Source organism: Crocodylus porosus, unplaced genomic scaffold, assembly GCF_001723895.1.
Source record: "Crocodylus porosus isolate Cpor-Errol unplaced genomic scaffold, CroPor_comp1, whole genome shotgun sequence".
NCBI lineage: Eukaryota > Metazoa > Chordata > Crocodylia > Crocodylidae > Crocodylus > Crocodylus porosus.
Genome location: NW_017728886.1, coordinates 45,740,798 through 45,751,784, shown reverse-complemented (window position 1 = coordinate 45,751,784; position 10,987 = coordinate 45,740,798). Strand labels below are relative to the sequence as shown.

The 10,987-nt window shown below is 39.1% G+C and overlaps 1 protein-coding gene across 2 annotated transcripts in view; it reads right to left on the bottom strand.

Moving 5' to 3' along the window:
- Positions 1-572: 572 nt before the first annotated feature.
- Positions 573-10,987, bottom strand: part of C1GALT1 (core 1 synthase, glycoprotein-N-acetylgalactosamine 3-beta-galactosyltransferase 1) — a 16,112-nt gene continuing 5,697 nt past the window's right edge. For both annotated transcript variants that reach the window (XM_019533721.1, XM_019533730.1), the window contains exons 2-4: positions 9,723-9,962; positions 8,081-8,748; positions 573-5,526 (exon numbers count right to left, since the gene is read on the bottom strand). In XM_019533721.1, the coding sequence (XP_019389266.1) occupies positions 5,323-5,526; positions 8,081-8,748; positions 9,723-9,945 (1,095 nt within the window). In that variant the 5' untranslated portion in view covers positions 9,946-9,962 and the 3' untranslated portion in view covers positions 573-5,322. The remainder of the gene's footprint in view (positions 5,527-8,080; positions 8,749-9,722; positions 9,963-10,987) is intronic.

Here is a 10,987-nt window from a genome sequence, read left to right as displayed (position 1 = left end):
AAAAAAGGAGGGCATGTCCAGGAAAACCTGGACGTATGGTAACCTTATCTTATGCAAATATATTGCACGATAAACTGGGAAAAAACAGAAAGAAAAGATAGAAATCTAAATTAGCGTTTTCCTCTTAAATGACAAAGACCAGTTTCAGCTATAAGTAAGGCTAAATAGACACAGCATTTATCCCAGGTCTGCTTGTCCATGGCTTTGACTCCTATCAAAACAGCTGTGAAAGAGTCATTTACAAAAAGGGGGGGGGGGGCAGTTCTCAGGGCTCTGACTTGGTTTACATCTATTGTGCAATTATATGATTAGCTTCATAATAAATTTGGACATGCTACACTGCAAAATAATTCCAACAATAGAAGTGTCCAACAAGCTGTAAATTTGTTACTTAGAAAAAAATATGTATGTAGAACAATTGAAAAACTGGTTTATATCATGCTTTAATTTGAAAGTGTGGCATGTCACACAATACTTCACATTTACTTATAGTGAACAACAATGAGTTTATACATCTGTAGAATGCCAGAACAGAAGGTTTTGTCCTGGGAGAAACTGGATGTCTGTTTTTGGTCTAAGAACTCAAACATATGATAACGAATTGAGGATGTTCTCATGCTAAAAGAAACCGAAGAAGAGCTAAAAGATGAAAAGGCAGAGAGAGAGAGAGAGAGAGAGAGAAGCAAAACAAAAAAGAAAAAAGCCAACAAAAAGCATTTAAGTTCTAAGACTGCAACGAGCAATGAATATTCCAACTCCCAGAACAAACCCCTGAGGACTGTAGAACGTCTACTATCCAACAATGTAAAGACATTTAAATTACAGTTTTACAATTGGATTTTTTCAGTAACAACTGCTGATGCAAGAAAGCACTCAGGCTTTTTTAAGATTAAAAACGAACCATATGACATAAAATAGTCTCTGACTCTGCAGTTCAAAACATACATTCTAAAAAACAGTAATTCATCAACACAAAATTCATTATAGCAGCTTGCTTGGGCTGCAAAAGCTGTAAAATTAGTCTAACATTTGCTCTTTAAGTCTGAGGCCATGAGGCTGAAATCAATGGCTAGTCACTACAAAACACCATACAAGAAATCTGTACTGTTAGACCTTCTGACAAATCCCATCACAGTTTTATTAGGCAGACATGTTTTGAAAGTGAAAAATGAACATGGGAACCAAGGTACAAAACTAGCTGATGTTTTCTAGGCATAATTACTTTTTCTATAACAATATAACAATCCAGGAGTAAAACCAGCCCAATTATAGAAGAACTTCCAACAAAAAAGTAAGAGTCAACATTTTTTTGTAAGAACCTGGCACAGTAAGGCAGTAAGTCTGCCCTCCTTTCTCAACACATGTTGAACAGCAAACGCAGTTGTTTTCCCTAGCCCAGGAGTAAGGGCAATACAGAAGGCATTTATTTATGATTTATTGCAGGGGTATGAAACTTATCTGGCCCCGTGCACTAGATGAGGTATGTGAAGCTGGTCTGCAGGGTGGATTGGCCCTGCTGACCAGTCCCGTACGTGGTGTGTGCCCTGGACTGGCCCTACATGTAGTATGCACCCCAGCTCTAGGTCTGCACACAGAGCATTGGTTAGTCCCAGCCCCATGTGCCATATGAGGGGCCATCTGTGGGCTGATCTGGCCTGGCCCCAGGCCCAGAATTTAGGTCCAGTCTGTTGTGCCCTGGAACAGCCCTTTATGTGCCCAAGACGGGATCTGTGTGCATCACACAACAGACAACTCCACATACCACATGCAGAGCTGGTCCAAGGCCTATGGGCAGCACTGATGGTTGGATGACAGGCCTCCACAGCCCAGATGCAGCCTGCAGGCAGCACCTTTGATGCCCTTACTTTACTGAAATAGGATAAATATAAATGCCCTATACTAGGCAGTCATTTTACTGGCTACACCACAAGACGGGAAGTTGCTTTTTGTCTTGAGATAGGTAAAGGACACCGAAGCTCACTAAAAACAGAAAATGAACTAGCAGTAGTGAGGAACTGCAGGCCAAAATGTTGTAGGTCTTTCACACTGGCAGAGTTAATAATACTTTAAAACAAAAAGTACCAACTTTAAGTTAAAAGTTCAGCGTTTTATTAAAGGAAGTTGAGTCTGAACAATATACTAATCACTATAATTCAATGTTTTTGGCATATGAATTTCATAATCCTGTTGGCTTGCATCTTACAGATGATGTAACCGATTAATGATTAACTTGCGCAGGAATATTTTGCTACTTAAATTGCATCCTGCGGCTCAGAAGAAGTGTAAAGCAGCAGCATTCTCCTGTGGACGTCAGAGATTTGAGAGTTTCAAAGAGATTAAAACTGTGTAAAAATTCTACACAGGTTAACTCACAAACATTTGTAAAACTGTTATCCCTTCCAGTCTACATGAGGTAGTTGCACTGGCAAAAAAATACTCATGATGAAATACTAATCTTAATTCTGCCATAACTACTTGTTTAATTACTATTTGGTAATATCAGTTGTAATGGGAAGAGAAACATATCCTGGAGGCAAAGGTAGACATATTTACTTCATTTTTCATGGGATACTGCCATCCTGTTACAAGGCAGTTACAGATTAAACTAGATAAAGTAAATCACGACCCATGACAGAGTTCAGCAACCTACGGTATGTGGACCAGATGTTGCCGGCTGAACCTCTTGAACGAACCCATGAAGCTGTGGCTTCTGTGCCATTCAGCTGTGGAGGGTGGGGGGCTTTCCCCGCACCATGCTGCAGTTAGGTGCCCAGGGCTTCAGTGGAGGGGGAGCTTTTGCTGTACCATGCTGCAGCCTACTACAACCTCTGTACCCTCCAGCTGCAGCACAGTACAGGCAGATTGGGGCTTCTACCATGTCACCGCTGGGTCTTGGGAAGAAAGGGTTCAAGGGCCAAGGGCTTAGTGCTTGCTGGCCTCCAAATCAAGCTGACTGTTCAGCCCCTCTCTTGCCGGAAAATGATGCAACACACTGACTTAATATTGGTTGGCAGTAAGCATCTGCTTTTAATGCTCTTCTCTAATATAGTGCTAGATGCACCTTTCCCTGCTCTAATAAATCCATCTGAGATTGGTGCTGCACACATGCCAAAAGGCAGCTGCAATACAAAATGTTTTGATACCCAAAATGTATGACCTGGAAGTGATTCAGCAGGAAATATTCTCATGGTGGTGCTCTCTAACAGCACCTGACTTTAGGCACACTGAGTAAGGCCACCTTCTACCAGTATTATCACCGAAACAGTAGCTAAGAGCAGCCAAGTTTGGGTCATACTCAATGTGATGAAGGTAAAAAGTGAAAAAAGTTAGGAAGGCCTCTGCTAAAAACTGCAGGCTGAAGATAAGAGATATGTCAAGGTAGTCAGACCCTGGAGCTGGACTAATGATGTAGGATGCTTACAGATATGGGAAACCCCCCAAACAAACAATAAAAACCCTAGTGCTTTACTTTCATCTCAGCACATCCCCACACCAAGTGCAATGCATGCCCAGAAGAAGAATTGCATCAGTTTGATCTGGCTTGCCCAGCATCTGTGTAGCTCATGTGCTTCAATGAGGCTTTTTGGTGCTTTTATCCAATAGCTGAATCACCAATTAGATAAAAGTGCCAAAAAGCCCCGCTGAAGCATGCAAGCTACACAGAAGCTGGGGAGTCAGCTCCAACTGATGCGATTCTAGTTCAGGGCATGTGCTGGTTTGTTTTTTGGTTTTTTTTGGGTGGGGGTTGGGGGAAGGCATGTCTGTCAGCACCCCTATATGAGACAAAAGTAGGGGGACAAAAAAAAGTCTATAGTAGGGTTCATCTCCAACTGAGGGATTTTTGGTACGTTACAATACATGCTTTTTCCTAGATAAGTGGATTATTTTAATGATACACAGAGCTACTTCCCATAACCACCTAGCGGGTAAGACTAAAGCCCTTTGGAAGACTTCTGTATTCAGGACACAACTGTACATAAAACTTTCCTACAAAACATTATACACAGGGAATGTTTACAGTGGTTTTAGGAATAAAGATGCAAATTTAACCGAAGAATTAGGGGAACAGGCCACAATGAAAACCTAGATAAAATTTCAGAAAGAAGTACAAATAAATAATGGATTTTTTCGAAAACATTAACCCCCGCCCCCCCTCCCCCCAATAAAATAAGAGCCTTGCTGTTATCTAAAATGGGACCTACTCCATTGGGATGGATTCCATAAATAAACCAAATGACAAAACCAAGAATAAAGCAAATATGTAATTTAAATGGAAATAAACCAATAGAAGAACTTGGCAAGTTGAAGAATCACTCAGGTGCTACTGCGTAAGTGCCATGCTTTATGCAGCAAACATTTACTGACTGCAAACCAAAAAAAGAACAAGCTGTTTGGTAATGCAGTGAACAGGGGGATGGACTTGAGTTTGTAACAGATCAACTTCTAGTTAACGCTGGTTGAGAAGTTCTGGTTTTTAATTTATGCCCATTCAAGCTATGGGCTATATCATGAGCTAGAGAAATAAATTTTCATATCTGCCCATACTATACCTGTCTCCTCAACCTATTTCAAGGTATACAATCTAATTACTGCTGTGTTTTTCCCACTCGGACTACAACAAGCCAATTTGGTGGCAACTTTGTGGAGCAGAGTCTTCAGTGGAAATTTATACTGAAGCCTGAAGTAATTAAATCATTTCAATCATGAAACAAGCAAATAATCCTTCAGATCATTTGGTGTATCTGATCATTGGGCATACCTGTTAATACCAAATGATCTGAAGTCTGTCCTCGTAAAGGCAAAGTGGTCTTGCACCTTAATTAGTATCTTCTCAAGGTCATCTCTTTCGCATCAAATTTCTTCAGTATCCTCAGCATCTCAAAAAGCTCAGCCTGTGTAGCACAAGATTTGATTTCTAATACTAGCATTAACCCAAACAGAATGGCAATAAGAACTGCAAAGAATAAAGGAACAGAAACACTGTATGATCATACTTGAACCTGGCCACTTGCCGCTCATTTTAATACATTTTTCTAGTATAGATTACTGTATCATAACTACAATTTCACAGCTCACTTTAAAGCTGTAGGACTAGATTCTGAAGACCCACCCATAAGAAAAGTCCTATTACCCCAACAAATAAAAGCCATTGTATTGCAACCTACGGTCTGCAGCCTTTCAGTAAGACAATTTGATTTAAAAGAATCACCAATAGTAATTCCAGTGTTCTGTCTGAGCTAAATGAAATAGCTCACCATCCCACAATACTTCTTTCAGTGCACTATTATCTACTTCACTGTTGATAAAGAGTCTGATTAATTTTCAGGGGTTTTCTGCTTTATCTTTTGCATCGCTGTCTATTGCTTCACTCTTGCTATGTTTTTCTAAGCTCTTGGGAGAGTCAGGGTTATACCGATAGAGGTAACCATATGGACGGAGATGATGAATCAGATATTCCAACTGATACATAGTTGTGGGATCAACATAGTGGAATGAAACTGCCAGATCTGAGCAGCAACCAGGACCCTAAAAATAAGGAAACAAAAAGAATCTTGAAGGGAATTTTAAAGTGTGCATAAAGTTAAAAGAAAAGTTATGAGAGACACTATTTGCCTGCACACACTAAGACAAATAATGGTGGTCTTCAGTATAAATAGTTCACTGTTGTAAGTTATACTTTCTAAACAAAGATCAACAGGGAAAAGGGTAGTAAGAATTAGGGAAACGTTTATAAAATCATCATCTTCAAATGTGAATGCAATTTTCTCAAGAATATTTGGCGATATTAATTTTAGTATGTTGCTTTATAACAAGCAACTAAGGATTTGCCTTCACTGACGACTTGATTAACCTAAATCACATACCTAAATAAAATTATCTTGGCTTTATACATTGCTCAAGAATTATAAGCAAAAATGAGTAAGTTCTTTTTGAGTAAGTTCTCAAAATTTAAAAAACAGAACAAAAAAATACAAAACACAAGGAGCCCAAGTATCACACTTATACATCAAGGGATACCACCTCACTACTAATGGACTCACCTTAGGGATAACAGTCAAGGTTTTTGTTTTTTGTTTTTTTAGCATTTAACATTTCTCCAAACTTTGGATAATTATTGTGCATCTCTTAGCACATAAAGAAAGCTAAATGCATCTTTGCATCAATGGACAATGTTGAGCCAAACTGGGGACTCCCCAAATTAGAGGTATTTACTGAAACTCACTTTCTGCCCGTTTGTCACCTTTTCCAGAATCTTCGCTCAAATTCTAAAAACCTATTTTCCTTATCTTCAATTTCCTTTCAGATTCAGCCATAGTCTTCCATGTTTCTACTTCATATTTAGTTTAACAGAGGGAGAACAAGACCTTCATGCCACAGCATATGGGACTAGCTAAACAGTGAAAGATTTCTGTTTGTAACCTACTACTGAACTAGAGTAGCAAAACCTCTCAAATGACTGGCTCTGTGACAGTGTAGATGTTTCACTTAATTGCACCATAACTAGTAATCCTGACACACATTCAAGCAATTAATGATATGACAAAACCGAAAGCCAGCCACAAAAATATTCTACAAAGTACATATTTCATGGCTGGCTTCCATCACACTTTCAAGTTGAACATGCATCAGGGGAGACCTGCCATGCAGCCTAATACCGGCTGCATGGCAGGGCTTGGTTGACAGCTCCTCCTGGGTTGGCAAGCTGAAAGCCACGTGGTGCAGTGCAAACTTCATAGCACCCTGCAAACTGGCGTTCAGGACAAGTCATACATTCGTAGATGTTAAGGTTGGAAGGGACCTCAGCAGGTCAGAGTCCGACCCCCTGCCCTGGGCAGGAAAGAGTGCTGGGGTCAGACGACCCCAACTAAGTGCTTATCCAGTGTCTTCTTGAAGACCTCCAAGATAGGGGAGAGCACCACCTCCCTTGGAAGTCCATTCCAGATTCTGGCAACCCTTACTGTGAAGTTCTTTCAACCTAAATCTGCTCTCTGTCAATTTGTGGCTAGTGTTCCCAGGTACTCCAGGGGTTGCCTTAGTAAACAGAGCATCTCCTATTCCCTGCTGCCCTCCTCTGATGAATTTATAGGCAGCCACAAGATCACCTCTCAGCTTTCTCTTGTGAAGGCTGAAGAGATCTAGGTCCCTCAGTCTCTCCTTGCCTGCAGGCCTCTGACCATATGAGTGGCCCTCCTCTGACCCCTCAAGATTCTCCACATCCCTCTTGAAGTGCGGCGCCCAAACTGAATGCCATACTCCAACTGCAGCCTGACCAGTGCCGCAGAGAGGGGAAGCATCACCTCCCTGGACCTGTTTGTCATGCAAGCCTCTCTCTCACGTCAGGCATTTATTATTTAATCCTATAGTGTTTTACAAATTGTGAATAAAATTTGTGCAAGTCCAAGAAAAAGTGTGTGTGATCATAAGGATTTTGGTAACAGTACTTCTTTTAAGCTAGAGTACTGCTACCTAATTGTGCAAGGGCACAACATCATAAGGCAGCGATAACTCCTTTTAATGGCAAATATCCAGGAAGCAAGAACTCGCTTCCTTTCCCGGACATGATGAAGTGAACTTTGTGTCTGAAAGTTTAACATCCCTCCTGGTTCTACAGCTGGCTGATTTAGACAAGCATTTTGTAAGATAACTGGAAATGCTCTTCTCTATTAAAAAAACCAAAACAAAGACCTTTCAAAAAAACAAAATCCTGAAAAATATTTAACCAGTAAACTTCATTTTTTTAAAAATAAAACAGTAGAAAATTATTTTTGATTTAGGAATTTTTCTGGAAAACTAGGTTCTTCCCTTCCAGTTTTGATTCACTAACAGTTTATATAAAAGTAGAATTAAACTGATCTTAGGTACTTACAATTAAATAGTTTTGCCAACACAATTTAAATGCTGAAATTCAAGCAGCTCAACAGCCCATAATCATCTATCAATCGACAGATATAAAATGTATTTTATACTATATAAAATATAATACCTTATAACATACAATATCAATGTATAGATATATAACCAATGTAGTGTTATATGATGTCCAAGTTTTCTAAAACATATACCAAAAAACCCCACGTACCTCCACAGCAGGATAATAATTATAATTCCAATACCAAAATGTCTTTGGTAGGTATCCTCGGATTAAGAGATGTTCTGGCACAAAGGGATGAAAAGTTTCTTTACCACTTGTGTCCCTTGAATCTCCAGCTTCTACATTAATAGTCTCCATGCATTTTCCTAGTGCCAGGTCTTCAATAGAAGAGCTATGAGAACATTTGTTGGTTTTAAATGCATTAACAAATCTCTTTAGGGCTTCTTTGCTCAGCACATATCCTGCTCCTCCACTCATGTAGCCCTGTTTCACATAAGGCTTGAACCTTCTTCCAAAGTATATTGGTTGTTCCGGACTGTATTTTGAAAGAAGCCACCTCAAATTATCCAATATGACATATGTATCATCATCTGCTTTCATAAACCAGTCAGCATCATCAAAATAATGATCATGTACATACTGGAAAGCTTTAATAGTTTTCCAATACAATTGATCCCTGCCTTCTTTGGCTTCTAGGCCCACGGTAGGAAAATCTTTATTCTCCTCAGAGCTCATAAATAATATTTTATTGCAATGCTGGGCCCAAGTGGCTTTAACATGTTTGGCTTTCTTCTCTAGATTCTGAGGCCCGGTCATGACCCAACAGAGTATTTTGACCTTCTGATACAATTCATCAGCAATAACTTTGTTTTCATCTGAAAAAAAGACAAATGCCAAGATGAAGCTTAGTGAATACACTAATGTAAGGCAAATGGACGAACTGAACACTCAGAAAAATATTAACAATTTATACCAGGAAAACATCATGTATTGTACTAGATATTAAAGAATATAAAGAGAAAGGAGAATGGGAATAAGCCCCAAAAAGATATTCACTAGAAGAAACTACTGTTTTGGAGCTTTGTTGTCACTGCTGCTAATGCTGTTATTTTAGGAACAGAACAATGTAACCACAGCTCAATTTGAATGTTAGTCACTAAAGCCCAAGTAATACATCTCCCTACTCTATTAGGTTAGTGAGATGGAAGTTAAATTCAGAAAAGAGAAGCATTTCAAATATTATTCCTACTTAGTTTTACAAGAAAAAGTGGACAGTATTAACACTGGCCAAAATTTAGATTATCTCACAAACAACAAGAGATTTGCAAAAATGCATCTGAATTCAACATTTTTATTATAACTAATTTGAACCAATCTTCCTTGTAGTGCTGTGACGTCACTGTAAATTAAAAAATAAAAATGTGAAGACAATACAGGCATTCCAGAATTTTTTTCTTAAATCTGAAATGGAATCCAGCTCTCTTTGCCATACTGATAATTAGGGCAGCTGGGCAATAGGAGTTTTTGTTTTGGCCTTGTGGGAAGCTCAAGCTAGCAAAGATGGAAAGAAACTGCTCTGTCCCCCAATCCATTCTAGATGAAGCACATGGCAAGTAGTTGGTCTCTCTGCAAAATTACTCTTTAGAAAATGTAAGTTGGTAAATAAAACCCATCATCCAGGGCCTTCTGAAAGAAAGGTCACTTGAATTTAAATACTGGGTGCAGGTAAAGGACCAAAAAAGCCCTCTGCGCAAATACCTAGCAACCAAATTATATAGAACCTGAACATTTTTCTGTGCTGCTTTACATAATTGTCCCTCTCTATATATACTGTACAAAACAAAAGTACCTTTATGCTGCCCAGCATCTGCATTGAAGTTCATTTGTCCCTCCAGCTGATTATTTCCAGTTTCTTCTATGTGCTCACCGTGAGGGTCATTGTGAAGAACATGAGGATGGATCTCAATTTGTTCTTCTAGCACTATACTAAATAGCACATAGCATAAGAAAAATCCTATTGCTGACCCAAAAGTGAAGGTTACGAGACTCAGCAAAGATTTAGGAGAGGCCATTTCCTGAAGGCAATATGCTGTCAAGAAAGAAAAATAGTTGGTAAGTTCCTCTGAGCTTAATTTAAGAGATGCAGAGGAGTGCAGGAAGGAAGTCAAGTCACAAACTCAGCATCTGAACCTAAAGACTTTATCAATGTAGCACTTCCATGGACTTAAACAGAGTCCTATATAAAAGCAATAAGATTAAGACCAATATTTATCCCAGTGGGAGTAGTAAAAATGCTTCATCTTTTATATCCCATACCTTATGACAATGATCAGAAGATGAAACATCGTGGGTATACATACATATTTGTCTTCCTCCCACAGCCCTTTTACAAGCTTGAATATGACAAGTTAATCACAAAACACCAAGAGACATTACATAAATAATTGGTAGAGAGTCAAAAACAGCCCCAGAACAAACGAGATCTGGTCTCAGCATTTCCCAAACAATCTTTTATTTTCCAAGAAAAACAGGGGAAGGAAGACCTGTAGGTCACTAAATCCATGCTTTGGATCAAGGGATCTCATATGAATTCTTAATTCAGTGACTAATCATGAGAAAGCCCTACCTGCCAATTCCTTGTAGGATGCCTAAACATTTCAGAAACCTTTTCTATATATCCCTCCCAACTATGCAGTAGATCTATTTAGACAAGCATTTAGTAAGATACCTGGGAAAGATCTTCTCTATAAAAAGCAAAAGCCTCTAACAAAACAAAGCCAAACACTGATTTCTTCATACCAATGAAAAACTGTTCACCAATTCAAATACATTATTTTGTGGTGCTAAGTACAAAACAAACAACAAAACATGCCTGTAAAAGACAGAGAAGACTTGCATGTCTGAAGTTGATGCATTTCAAAGTGAAAAGTTTAGGTCAATGACTGCAACTATAATAGGAGTAACTTATGAACACTGGGGCATTATATTTATAAGCAAACATCACAAGAATTCCTAAAGGTGAACAAGAGGATGCGGTTCAACAAGGACAAGTGCAGGGTGCTGCACCTGGGGAGAGGGAACCAGCATTATGGTTACAGGTTAGGAGCTGACCCT